Source organism: Nothobranchius furzeri, chromosome 6, assembly GCF_043380555.1.
Source record: "Nothobranchius furzeri strain GRZ-AD chromosome 6, NfurGRZ-RIMD1, whole genome shotgun sequence".
Taxonomy (NCBI): domain Eukaryota; kingdom Metazoa; phylum Chordata; class Actinopteri; order Cyprinodontiformes; family Nothobranchiidae; genus Nothobranchius; species Nothobranchius furzeri.
In genome coordinates this window covers 41805112-41819359 of record NC_091746.1, presented here as the reverse complement: position 1 = coordinate 41819359, position 14248 = coordinate 41805112, and the positions used below count along the sequence as shown (strand labels likewise).

The 14248-nt window shown below is 43.6% G+C and overlaps 2 protein-coding genes across 6 annotated transcripts in view; both read left to right on the top strand.

The window, feature by feature from the left end:
* The window catches only part of rxraa (retinoid X receptor, alpha a), a 164261-nt gene that overhangs the window by 51920 nt on the left and 98093 nt on the right, over positions 1 to 14248 (top strand). The window lies entirely within an intron of this gene.
* On the top strand, positions 1426 to 4140 carry LOC139070303 (zinc finger protein 862-like). Its single transcript, XM_070552224.1, has 2 exons — positions 1426 to 3419; positions 3844 to 4140. Exons 1-2 carry the CDS (start codon positions 1668 to 1670, stop codon positions 4000 to 4002), a joined length of 1911 nt encoding a protein of 636 aa, XP_070408325.1. The 5' UTR covers positions 1426 to 1667; the 3' UTR covers positions 4003 to 4140.

Sequence of the window (14248 nt, the reverse complement as noted above, 5' to 3'; positions counted from 1 at the left end):
TTTTCATGGCTTTAATCCTGGCTGTGGAGATGAACAACATTATACTGTATATGACATCAAACAGCGATATTGAACGTGATCTGCTTCTTTTTGGTTTAATGACAGATCAAGTCTTGAGGGATCTTGTGATCTCGCGAGTCCAGTTACGAGCACAGCGAGGAAGCCGTTCCGTGGCCAAGACTCTCCCAGTGTGTAATGGACCGCATTGAAGCTCACGAGTAAAACGCAGCCGTTCCACTCTGCTTGATGCTTCCAGTGTGAAACAGGGTTTAGGCAAGGCAGCTTTATATGTAAAGCATATTTTATACACAGAGGCACTTCAGTGTGCTTTCCATTATCAAGAATAACATAAACATTGAAAGTAACATGACAGCACGATTAAAATGCAGTAATTCATTTAGATCAAATTAAATCAGAAAAAGCAAAGTTCAAGGGTGAGCAGTTACAGTGCAGAAGTTGCAGCATAAGAAACAGTAATTCAAAGGCTGATGAATGACGGTTTTTAATTTTGATTTAAAAGTTTCTAGAATTGGGGAACATTTGAGGTCATGAGGAAGCTGATTCCATCTGTGTGCAGCACAGTAACTAAAAGCAGCTTCACCCTGTTCGTGTGGTGCGAGCTTCTAAAAGCTGACTGTTTCCTAAGGATCTCAGAGTCCTGCTGGGCATATATACCTGAAGGAGCTCTGATATGTATTCTGGCCCTATGCCATTGAGTGATTTATAAACTAGTAGAAGTTATTTGAAATCAATGATGTAGTTTACTGGTAACCAGTGTAGAGATTTAAGAACAGGAGTGATGTGTTTGGTTCTCTTGGTACTTGTTAAGACTCTAGCAGCAACATTCTGAATAAGCTGCAGTTGATTCACAGCTTTTTTGGGAAGACCAGACAAAAGACCATTGCAATAGTCCAGCCTGCTGTAGATGAATGAATGCATGACTGAGTTTCTTTAGGTCCTGTCTGGACATGAGACCCCTGAGTCGTGCCATTTGATGCAGATGAGAAAACACTGATCTAGTTACAGCCTTAATGTGACCAATGAAGCTCAGGTCTAAATCAGTTATGACACCAAGATTTCTAACCTGGGTCTTTGTCCTATATATATATACAGGGCCTGAAATTCACTGCGGGATTGCGGGTATTGCGCGTTATATAGTTGCTTCTCGCAAATCCAGTTTTATAATGCGGGAAAGTCCCGCACAGCCTGCAGCGAATGTGGACGTTTGTATCGGAGCCATTAAAATCCCACAACATCGAACCCGTTCTTCATCTTGGTGATTGGCGGCGCGCTGGATTTTTTTTTTCTCTCCACTTATCAAAATACGAGCTCAGTCCCTTGCTAGCAGCAAAGCAGTGCTTCGGTTGTCGGATTTAACGCCTGCATGCAGACATGGACCGCTGGTTAAAACGGAAATCTAACAACGAAGGGAACCTGCTCCCAAAAAAACTGTACAAGAAATCCCCAGCACGGAAGGCAGCGAGGGAGGAGGCGTTGGAGGCAGGGCGGGTGGCAGCGCCGATTCCAGCGATGCTGTGAATGAGACGGATCCTCCGGACTTTCAAAAAGGTAGTGCCACTGAACGTAACGTTAGCAAGCAGCCTAAAGATAAGTTTCAGGCTAACTGGCTCAGACTGTATCCCTGGCTTGAAAATAACAATGGTGAAATGAACTGCTCCATTTGTAAGATGTACGGCGCTGTGCCTTTTGCAAGTCGATGCTACAAAACATCAACTTTACGTCGTCAAGCTGATGGTGTGTCTCACACTGCAGCAATAAAAAGAAAACGTGAGGCGGATTCAGCTAAAAGTGTAATGACCAAAGCTATCGAAGATGCACGTTTACAGTCTGCTGCAGAAATGAAGGGGCTCCTGAAAACTGCATATTTTATTGCAAAAAATGAAATGGCAAAAGCTAAATTTTGCCATGTGGTTAAATTCCTGAAAGAAATGGAGTGTCCTGCTTTCAAAAAACTTACAGAAACATCAAGCTATGGTAGCTACATCAATGAAAAAGGACTGTCAGAAATGCAGCAAGCTATTGCAAGCACACTTGTGGAAGATATTGACAAAGCTGTTGAAAGAAGTCCCGTGTTTTCATTAATATTGGATGAATCTACTGACATTAGTAACACCAAACGACTGATTATCTATGTCAGGTTCATAGATGACAACAACGTCAAAACAAAACTGATAAGGAATTCTGAAATTGCTGATGGAAGAGCAGACACTATTGTTGAAGATGTAAAACAGCTATTGACAGAAAAAAAACTGGATGGAAAAAAACTTGCTGCAGTTTGCACTGATGGAGCTGCTGTAATGACAGGATGCAGACAAGGAGTTATTAAAAAGCTCAGAGAGCTATACAACCCAGACCTGGTAGGAATCCACTGTACGGCTCATCGTCTCGCACTTGCTGCCAGTGATGCAGCCAACTCTGTGCCACAGGTGAAACGGTTTCAGCAGGATTTGAGATCAATTTTTATTTTTTTCAGTAATTCTGCTGTCAGAAGCAACAAGCTGCATGAATTGCAGAAACAGCTGGATGAACCCCAACTGAAGTTCACCCAGCCGCATGCAGTAAGGTGGCTGTCAATTCACAATGCCGTGTCGGTAGTGTGTAGATCACTGAAATCCCTGAGAGATGTCCTGGAGCACATGGCTTCCTCTAATGCACAAGATGCTGACAAAGCTAAAGGTCTGCTACTAGCTGTGAGACAGTTTAACTTTGTGGCTCTTTGTCACATGATGAAGGACGTACTGATGCATGTAGTCCTTCTCTCAAAACATTTTCAAAGAGAAGATCTGGACTTCTCCACAGCACAGCCAATGGTTGAAAGTACCAAAGAAGCCCTGAAGGAAATAATCGTCCACCCTGGCCCTGCAGAAACTGAATTCTTCAGCTCTCTTGATGGAAACAAGTTTAAAGGAGACAAAATTTTTGACTGCCACACCCAAAAACCAGCCTTTGATGACATGAAGAGCAGGTACGTGGGATCTTTAATAACAGAGATTGAGAGAAGATTCCCCTGTGAGACACTGGATGTTCTGTCATGGTTTACGATTTTGGAGCCAAAAAAAGCCATTATGGCAAAAAAGTCCAATAACTTTTCTCATTATGGCCTTGAAAAACTCGACAACCTTCTTGCACACTTCTCAAACTATGTAAGTGCAGTGGATGGACGCTCGGAGTTTGCCTTGCTGAAGCAAACTATGGTTTCCAGTGACTCGTACGCCTCATTGACCTTCCAGCAGTTTGCAGAGGCTGTTTTGAGTGACCATCGGGGTGTGTTCACTGAAATGGAGAAGCTCATTAAGATCGCTTTAGTCATCCCAATTGCCAGTGTGTCATGTGAACGCGGATTCAGCACACAAAACAGGATAAAAACAAGATTCAGAAATTCTCTGAATAACGCAAACCTCTAGCCTAGTGAACTAGACCAAATTCTTGCTTTGCAAAGAATGGTCTAGGCATGCTCCATTGGAACCTCAACAGCTCCTACCAGGACTCTGGCTAGCCAATCACAACTCTCTAGAGGGATTTCAAACACATAAAGAGCTGTGATTGGTCCGTAATCGTGGGCCAATCATAGTGCTCTATCTGCTTAGTGAACAAATCACAGAGCTTTGTCCGCTTTGTGGGCCAATCAGAGCACTCTATATGCCTGGTGGGTGGGATGATGCAACAGAGTGAAACAAGAGTATGTCACATTCATTGTCCAGTGGAATGCGGAGATCATTTGAAAGACAACGGTAGAACCCGCCCCACAACCGAGAGCTGTCAATGGAGCATGGCCAGACTAAATAATACATTTATTTAGTCTGGCTTGCCAGGCTAGCAAACCTCACCAATCTGATGCTGATTTCAGAGCTTGGCCCTCCGCAAGAGCAGTTTGATTTCAACAGAGCTTTCATCAAATGGAAAGAGATGAAGCAGAGGAGACAGAAGACAGAGAGGACAGAGGACCAAGCGGAGCGTGGGAGAACCCCGCTCCAAAACTAATTAGTACTGTGAGCTAACAGATACATTAATGTACATAGTTGCAATCGTGTTTGATGCCACATCAACGAAACTGTTTGTGTTAAAAGTTAAGTTAATGAAAATTCATCAGTTTGAGATAGAGGAATTCAGAGAAAGAAATCAGAGTAAGAAGCGAAGATGAAGACAACAGATAAAGAAGCACAAACAAGAGCAAAGATGCAGCCCAGAGAGTTGGACAACAAACTTCAGCAATGAAAATTGTTAAGATAATTTCTAATACCAGTGCAGCAAAAAGGAGCATTTTTATTTGATTTTTATACTTCAAAGTTATTACAATGGAGAAAGATGCAGTGTTAGAGGCCAAGAAAAAGACAACATTCGGACAAAAGAAAAGAAGGCCACAGATGCAGCTATGAGGACCACTAAGCAAGATTAAAAAAAGTTAATAAATGCATCAATCTGAGGTAAGAATACAACAATGTTAAGGCCTGTTGTTAATCCCACAAGTAGTTCCTGGAAAGTTTATATTTATTTTTTTAACTTCTGTGTGAGGAAAGAAATCAGGCAGAGGAGATGAAACAAAGAAAGGGACAAGAGCAACGAAGATGAGAATGCTGCAGGAATCCAATGAAAGCTGCTTATAAACGTGATGTAAGGTATGATTAGTACAACATAAGACTGCACATTTGGTAATCACCCCCCCCCCCCCCCATATATATAAATTCCCCCTGTACAGACATATGTGAAGGGGGAATTCCCCCCTGTTTTTAGAAGTGAATTTCAGGCCCTGATATATATATATATATATATAGGTATATATATATATATATATATATATATATATATATATATATATATATATATATATATATATATATATAGGGATGAGAATCAGCTCCTCTAAATCTGAGACCATGGTCTTGATTCGGAAAAGGGTAGAATGCCTTCTCCGGGTCAGGGATGAGATCCTGCCCCAATTGGAGGAGTTTAAGTATCTCGGGGTCTTGTTCACGAGTGAGGGAAAACTGGAGCATAAGATCGATAGGCGGATTGGTGCTGCATCTGCAGTGATGCGGGCGTTGTACCGGTCTGTCGTGGTGAAGAGAGAGCTGAGTCAGAAGGCGAAGCTCTCAATTTACCGGTCGATCTACGTTCCTACCCTCACCTATGGTCATGAGCTTTGGGTAGTGACCTAAAGAATGAGATTGCGGATACAAGCGGCCAAAATGAGTTTTCTCCGAAGAGTGGCTGGGCTCTCCCTTAGAGATAGCGTGAGAAGCTCGGTCATTTGGGAGGGGCTCGGAGTAGACCCGCTTCTCCTCCACATCGAGCCAGTTGAGGTGGCTCGGGCATCTGGTCAGGATGACTCCTGGACGCCTCCCTGGTGAGGTTTTCCGGGCACGTCCAACTGGGAAGAGGCCTAAAGGAAGACCCAGGACACGGTGGAGGGACTATGTCTCTCACCTGGCCAAAGAACGCCTTGGGATTCCCCCAGAGGAGCTGGCCCAAGTGGCTGGGGAGAGGGAAGTCTGGGCCTCTCGCCCTAGGCTACTGCCCCCGTGATCCGACTCCGGATAAGCGGATGAAAATGGATGGATGGATGGATCCGTGTGTGTGTGTGTGTGTGTGTCTTATGTGATATTAAGCAGTGGTCTAAGAATTGAGCCTTGTTGCACCCCACGTGTCATGGTGATCAGCTTTGATTTATGATCACCAGTAGAGACAACATAACCCTTTCTTAGCCATATTTTCCTCCAATTAAAACAGTTTAACCACAGGAAGAAATAGGGGAAGAAGAAACATTTTTTTCAAATAGTGCCTCTCAAGATAAACCTCACGAGGCTCTTCACAAGAACAGGGTCATTGCTGTAATCATTTTGGAACTGCAAGTGCACTTTGATGCTATTACAGGTTGTCAACATGTCAACTTAAAGCTGAATTTGCAGATGTGCACAGTGTTATCATAAAATGTATCTTGTGCATTGTGAAATAGTTTCTATACATTTTTACTATCCAGCGTTAGGGTCAGAAGCCAGTATAGAATAGGGGTTCTGAAAAAATCTCCAAAGATCTAAATAAACTCTCTCTTTTTTTTTTTGGTCTGCATGTTTTGCCATAATTTTAACAAATGTCAAAATCAGCGTTCAGATTTGGGTGTAAATGGTCCATCATTTGTTCATTGGTTATTGAATCTACCTGCCTAAAATCAGTCCATAACACCAGGGATCAGCACACCCAGCTCTCTGTCGTTATCTGCCACTGGTCTCGCATTGCATCCAACCTCGATCTGTTCCCATCAGGTGATGGACCCGCATCTGTGGCTTTAGTCCAGTTAACCAAAGTGTGACGACTAGATTCTTACAGATGAGCTCCCCTCACTCCAGTCCTGGCTCCAGGTGTCTAGTTTTGCTATTCTGAGCACACATCATGAGTGTCTCTGAATAACTCTGACTCCTAATCAGTTTTGCCATAAGAGACCCTAGTGACGAAGCAAGAGATGAAACTTCTGATCAGTTCTTCATCTGCAGCAATGAGAATACCTCCCCATGTATATTCTAACCCATACCCATGGTCACAAGGTTTAGATCATGACTAAAAAATGAACACCTATACAGAAGATGCTTTGAATCTGGGTGCTTGGAGTAGATCAACTGTTTATAATCTGTTTCAGTATCCTGGTTTTCTTCCTTTAGAATATTTCTGGGCCAATCTCACTGGGAGGAAACCTTATGGCAGCAACCCAGTGAATGAGATTCCTCAGGAGAAACTGGAAGTGTTGCTGAAGAGTGTGCGTGTTTCCCTCTGGGACCTGTTACCTCGGCGACCTGAGTTGGATAATGGATGGATGGATATTTTCATTATTCTCTTGTTTAACTGGGCTATTATCAGTATAGGCGTTCTTTTATAAAAGTTGGGGTCACCAGTTGCTGATGCCATGATTCTGTTGTTAAGTCTAAAAATCATAGTAAATAGTTGCTCTACTGACCCTACAACTAACACCTTCTCAGGTACATTTAAATACACTTGCTATTTTACTCAGTGCATTATTTAAAACTAATTATTTTTACATCAAGCCATCTGAGGACATCCAGAGGAAGCTATGGCAGCAACTACATTTATACAAAAACTGTGTAAAGTTACAACAAAAAAAATTCTTCAGTGTTTGGCTTTTCATCAGCCTTCCCCTTTCTGCCTGCATTAGCCCAACACGACTCGGCCAGTGACCTGCTGTGATGGGAACCTCATTTACTGGAATTACTCCTCAGCCCAGTCATACTTCTGCCCACCCTCCATGAGTTCCAATTGCAGGGTTACCTGACGCATAGTGGGGGAGCTGTTGGAGAAAGCTGACCTTTATCGTCTGCCCATGTAGATAGCCAATGTGTGACAGAGTAGGAACCATGAAAAAAATGTGCACCAAACGCCACAGGGCCATGGTGTCCACTAGTCCATTACAGTCGCTGATATTGAGCTAATTGAGTGGTGTTGTTGTACAACATGACTTTCAAATGAAGAGAGGGTGGTGTAAAGTGTGGATGTGATGGGTTGTAGATTCAAAGTTGAAAGATTAACACTTTATTTGTGTATTTAAGATGGAGGAAATGTAGTTCATTTTTTTTACATTGTCAGAAATAATTTATATTTATATTAAAACACTTTTCCTATCTAGTCATGCGTTTTTCTGTCTTTTACCCATGTTGCCTGCTCCTTCCTGATGGTGGTTCTGCTCGGTACAAATGTGTTAATATAAAGGTTTGCACTAAACTTTGTGAAACCATCTAAATGATCTAGGCTGTCTGTTACCACTGTTATGATTTGCCCTACAGCATCTGGACAAGAGCTTAGTGCCAGAAAGAAAGTAAAGCCGCGGCCAGCCTAAAGCAGGATCAGCCTTTGGGTTCTGTGTCTGTGTGAGTGCTTGTGTATGTATCCCTGCATCTCCATGTTCTCATTCAGAAGACTCTTTATCTCTTTGCCAGCTATAGTGGAGGGTTTTTGTCCCACCAAGGTGACAATCAGGAGTAGCACCATCCAAAAATGACCTTCTTTCATCCGTTTGGTGTTTTTAACCTCCTGGGCAAAAGGGCCATTAGGATGTGATTGAACATTTATGTCAAAAGCAAAACAAGCAGGAGCAGCTGCCTGTAACCCAAGCTGATAATGAGCATGTATTTGTTTTTATTTAACACCCTCCCTGCCATCTGTTTTGTGTATTGTGATACGCCGGCCGGGCACGTGGGTTTGCGCCTGATGATTACACAACGACCCGGCTAGTTTTGCGCCGTCTCACCCGACACCAGCTCGTTGCCAGATCCATTATTCAGACCTTGCTGGGTGGCACAGCGCCTGAATTGAAACAAGATAAGCAGACGAGCATGATTGAGCGTCAAATGCACATGCAGCAGAGAGAGAGAAAGAGAAATACAAATTGTCCACGCATGGTCACATTTTGACTTTTAAGTGGACACACACTTAGAAGCACACTTAGAGGACGGTATGTCTGGATGCAGTTATGTTTATTACAACAAGAGCTCTTTGTGTTTATCTGCCTCCATCTGCCAGCAGAGGTTGCAGGGGTTAAAGGGGAATTTAGAGCTTGTGGGGAAAACAAACAGGTCTATTATCATTGATGGTGCCTGGGCGTTAGATGATAATGAAAGGTTTTTCTGACTACCTGTTCACATAATCACTATTTGAGAACGCAACACTTTTAGTTTGTGGGAGGGGGGAAATAACGCTTAAGCACAGCAGCTCTGCAGGTTACATAACGATTATAACCTCATCCTCTGGGCTGTGTGCTAAAGTGATGTTTATGACCTGCCTTTACAGCAGCTTTCTGCAAAACCTGAATGAGTTATCTCTGAAGATGTTGATACTGTCTGAAGGAGAGATGAGAAGTTGACTTTGGCCTGATTTAATGGCTGTAGCTGGTGTTTTATCTCTCCAGTTGTTACTTAATATGTAACCATGTCGTCCGACAGCGTTTGTGAGTCGGCACAATTCAAAACAGAGGTACTTCCAGCAAGTTATGGATTTATCACCTTTTTATTTATTTATTCACCCCCCACCCCCCCTCCCCCGTGTCCTGTCTGGCTGTGAAGCAAACAGAATTAATGTCTGAATGCTGGTGATAAGTTACAGATTTTACTCTCAGCTAGAGCATAGTATCAACGCATCTGCTTTTAATGTCACGCCTGATACATAAAACTATTTTTATTGTTTTTTTGAATGGCTTGTAATTTCAACCGGACACAAAGACAGAGGTGAAAGAGAAAGAAAGAGACAAAAGGTGGTGGTGTTGGTGGTCGGGGGGGGGGGGTGGGGGGGGGGGTGGAGGGGGGGGCACAAAAATAAACAATCAATGATGAACAAGAGTCTGCCTCTAGACCTGCAGGAGAAAAAAAGACAAAGAGACACACAACAATACATCAGGAGCAAGCTATCACTGCGTCAACTTGATGAAGAAATATAAAATCAACATTGTTTAACTGAACAATCACACGATAATAAATCACTGTGCATTTAGTGCCAACCACAGCCTTAAGACATGTGTTGAACGTGCCCAAGTCCATACTTATGAGAACACCATGTGAGCACTTGTGTGTGTACATGCGCTTGTATATGTAAGGTTTCTCTATAGGAGCGTCCAATAGAGTGTGAGGTGCCACAGATCTACCCCCCAAAGATGCGTAGGAGATGGAGGTAGCTCCAAGTCTCAGAGATCCAGGAGCTGCCCCAGAGCACAGGGACCCCAAGGAGACCGTGACCAGAAAAGCCCCCGCCCCCCTCGAGAGGCGCAGTGGATTGCCCCGGGAGTCCACAACCAGCAGCCGGCAGAGTCCCGGGAAGAGCCCACCCGCAGCCTCCCACCCCCTAGCCAGCCAAGCCCGGGACCCAGGGGCGGCCACCCCCGCCGGGGACCCAGCAGAGCCTAGGGACCCAGATCCCACCAGGCAGCCACCGGGACTGATCAGGCAGACGCCAAAAATCTTAAACTCTCTGACTCGGGAGCCACAAACACTCAGGCAGACCAAGGCACTGCACTCCACACCAGGTGTGGCAGGGGGAGGGGAGACGAAGATGTTTAGCATCAAAAGAAGTCCCAGGAGAAGGGAGGAGGAAGGGTTAGGGTTTATCACCTTTTTATGATGTTGACGGTAGATATCTCATTTGAATATCTCAAATCTCTTGATCAAAATGTTATGAGCAATTTAACAATGAAAACAACAAGAAAAAGAAATCTTAAATAAAAATGAGGGAGCTGACGCCTAGTGACAGAATGGATGATGTTCAAGAATATCAAATTCAATAACGTCCTAGTTAAAGATCCACTTGTTAGTGTGTGAATTTTGTTCTCAACCTTTGACCAATCCCCTGTGAGAGAGGTGAGCTGCAGACACAGCCGCGCTCGGGAATCATTTGGGAACCATAATTTTCTCTTTTCCCAAAACGCAGCTAAAGGGATTTCTAAGAAGCCTCATCTGATCTCATGAATCTAAAAGCAAATGTAAGTTTGTTTTATTGATCTTTGTTGCCTTAAAGTGGGAGTGTGTAGTTTCCTGGCAGTAGGAGGCAATACATACAGTTCAGGGTAGTTTTACACCGTATCGCCAAAACAAAAGTGGAAATGTTACCTGTGGAGCAGAAAACATGCAACCTCGATGTGACTCCTCAGACTTTGATGGTCTTTTGGTTAGTTCCATCGGCAATTGTAGTTTTCTGGCGCTGTAGTTTCCAGATCGGCTCGGGGTCCTGCGCCTGCCGGTGACGTCATCATACTACGGCAATACCACTCAGCCAACATATATTGCATTTCTTTTTTGATTCTGTTCTTTCACATAGGTTTTGGAAAGAGCCGCCAATGTTTTTCAACAACTGGATAAAATTGTATTCATTTTCAACATTTTCATGGATATTTCCAGAGATTAAAGGTAAAAACTATATATTGCCTCTTTAAGTCTTGTAGTTCTGACATTTGTCTTCACAAGAAATGCATCCAGTCAGAGTCAAATGAAAAGAAATATTGCAAAATAACAATGTAGCTATCAAAGCACAAAAGAGGACTCCAATGCAGAGCTCACACAGTTTAATAAGCTGAAGGGATTCCTGGCAGTACAGCACAACTGAACAAGTCCAAAACTAACTGAATACACTCTCACTAAGGCCCTGTCCACACGTAGCCGGGGATCTGCCAAAACGTAGATATTTTTCTACGTTTTGGCCTGTCATCCACACGAAAACGGAGTTTTTTCACACGAAAACGGATCTTTTTAAAAACTCCGGCCAAAGTGAAGATCTGCGTTTTCTCCGTTTTGGGTGTCTGCGTGTGAACAGACAAAACCGGAGTTTTAAGGTGCGCAACGTCACTTTCCGCGACAAAAAAATGCTGACATCACGTGTGCGACCTGTGTTTACACTAGCCGGCATCATGGAAGCCCTCAGAGCTGCGCTCTGTCACTACCCGATCCATCAATTGTCCAAGCGCTTTCTGCTTGTTTGTTTTTGCAAGCGGAATTACTTCTCCTTGCGGAAGACCACAGACGAAGGACGAGGTTAAGAACGGGGAAGTACTGCCGCCTAAAGGTCTGGCATGTCCTTAACAACGTATTTATCCGGGTACGTGTGGACAGAGTTTTTTTTTAAACGAGGTGGTGTGGATGCAAGTTTTTGGAGGGGCGGATATTCGTTTTTAAAAAACCCCGGCTACGTGTGGACTAGGCCTAAGTGTTACTGAGAGCAGGTTCACTTTATTCAACTGTAGAAGACAAACTGGCAAAGGGATCTGTTTGCAAAGAAGCATAAATGGAGAAGCCAGGACTAGGGCTGCAACAAACGATTATTTGGATAATCGATTAATCGGATGGGGTCTCGACACGATTAATCGATTAATCGGATTACATGGGGAAATTTTTAAAAACTGCTAGGGAAACGTTATTTCTCTCCTTCCTTCACTTTATTTAACACAACATTATTAGAAAACAGTTCAATAGCAGAAAAACAACATGCCATCACCTAAATTGTCTTATAAGGTGTATAGACAGAGACCCTAAGCTACATCTATCTGTGACCTAAAATGCTTGGTCCAAGTTAAACAGCTTAAGGGCAATTCTCATCTGTTTTGTTTGATCTCATCTGTTGACATTTATTTTAAATGTAATTAAACATAGGCTGTGAATTAATCAAAATTGATCACTATTTCCAAAAATGACTGAAAAAATACCAAATAAAACAAAAGTAAATGAATGCCATCCTCCTTGCGATGATGCCCTGGGCAACTGCCATAAAGTCACATCAAGAAATGCTGCTGATCATTCCAATGATCTTAAATAGACTCACATTAGGCCACATGAAAGCAACTGAACCCAAAAATATATTAACCAGTACATAACTGCACTCTCACACAACACGCCTGCAGCAACAGTTAGGACTCCTCCCTCCCTTTTAAAAGCGTTTTTGCTTCCGAGGACATTGTGGTTGTAAAACCACATGCTAGTAGTCTGGCCCCGGTGTGATCAACCAGTTTCTGCGGGAATGTGACGGCAGAACCAGGGCCAGATTAACACTTTGTTGTACCCTGGGCAACAATATTCAAGGGCTCCATCATCACGACCCGAGGATCACCATAATGTGGTCACATACAGAATATTTTACTGTAATATGCAATAAATATACTCAATACTTGAATGCCTGACAACACGTAACCCGCCCAGAGTAACCTTTGACCCACCTCGTGTGGACTGACCAATGAGGAGAGGGTCTTAACTTGAGGCCCTCTCTTCATTGGTCAGTCTGCATGAGACTGACTCTCAACTGACGTTCAGTCAGGCAGCGAAGCGTCTCTGTGCAGCGCAAAAGCCCGGGTGGACAGGTTGTTTAATATAGGGTGATCATATTTCCATTTCCAAACAAGAGGACAGGGGATCTGTGCCTATGACGTCACACTATGGCAACGCCACACAAACCATGTTGAGACACATTTTTTGTAAGAACTAAATTAATATCAGATTCTACCAATAAAAGGGCTCTAAAACAATTCATATGTAAATATTTTGCATATTTAATGCAAAATCTCATTTTTCTGCTTTAGTGCTGCAACAAGGTTTTATTAATAATAAATTATTATACCTTTTGTTTTACTACAGCATCGGTACGCTTCCTGTGCACAGATTATTAAGGATGCTTGTTTCAGCTGTGAGATTAGACGATAGGATCAATGAAAAAATAAGTTGTCACACACTCCATGGAAACTTTCAGAGAATCCACAAATAGTGGCGTTCAAATGGTTTGGGGGGGGGTGTCATTTTGCCTTGGCCCCCAAAATGTCTTGAAACGGCCCTGGGTGTGACTGAGTTTTGAAGGTGATCTGAATTGTATCAGATGTATAAATATGACATGTGTATAACTTATTGTTTTATACAGGTAAAAACGTGTAGTGGAGATATATCTACATTTGACTTTTCAACACTTTGTTTTGTTTTCTTGTTTTTATTTAACTATTTTCCTGTCCTGTCTGTCTCTCATCTTCCTGCATCTCCTCATAATTCTCCAGAAAATCTGTTGCCTGGATTCTTACCTTTTCACCTCATCAGTTACTTTTGAGCAGATCAAAGAGATCTCCTGACCACAAAGCGCAGAGCGCGTTTTCGATGCTGCGTGCGGAGCTCATCACCACAGCACAGGTGATGAGCTCCGCAGTAGCGCGCTTCAGGCACAAATAAGACAGAAAATAGAGAACATGTGCAGACAAGAACGATCGTGTGCTAATTATAGTTTTTTGGTTTTGCCACTTTGAGAATGGACCGTGCGCTGGAAGCAGCTGCCTGGATCGCTGCGCAACATTGCGGAACCGGTTCGCAGCAGCGCAAGTCTGCAGGCTCTCCCTCGCGCTGATCTGCCGGTACCGGCTCTCTCTCGCGCTGATCTGCCGGCTCTCCCTCGCGCTGATCTGCGGCTCTCCCTCGCGCTGATCTGCGGCTCTCCCTCGCGCTGATCTGCCGGTACCGGCTCTCCCTCGCGCTGATCTGACTTGCTCTGGTCTGCGCGCAATGGCGGGCGGGAAGGGGGGGGCTTTTGGAAGAGTTGTGCGACACAACGAATCGATGACGCAATTCGTTGCCAACGCTTTTAGTAATCGATTTTCATCGAATTTCTCGATTCGTTGTTGCAGCCCTAGCCAGGACACAGGTGCAAGACATATGGCTGATTAGTGAGGAGCCTCAGGTCGTGAAGCTGCCTGCAATGAGACAGGAAGTGAATACACAAAATA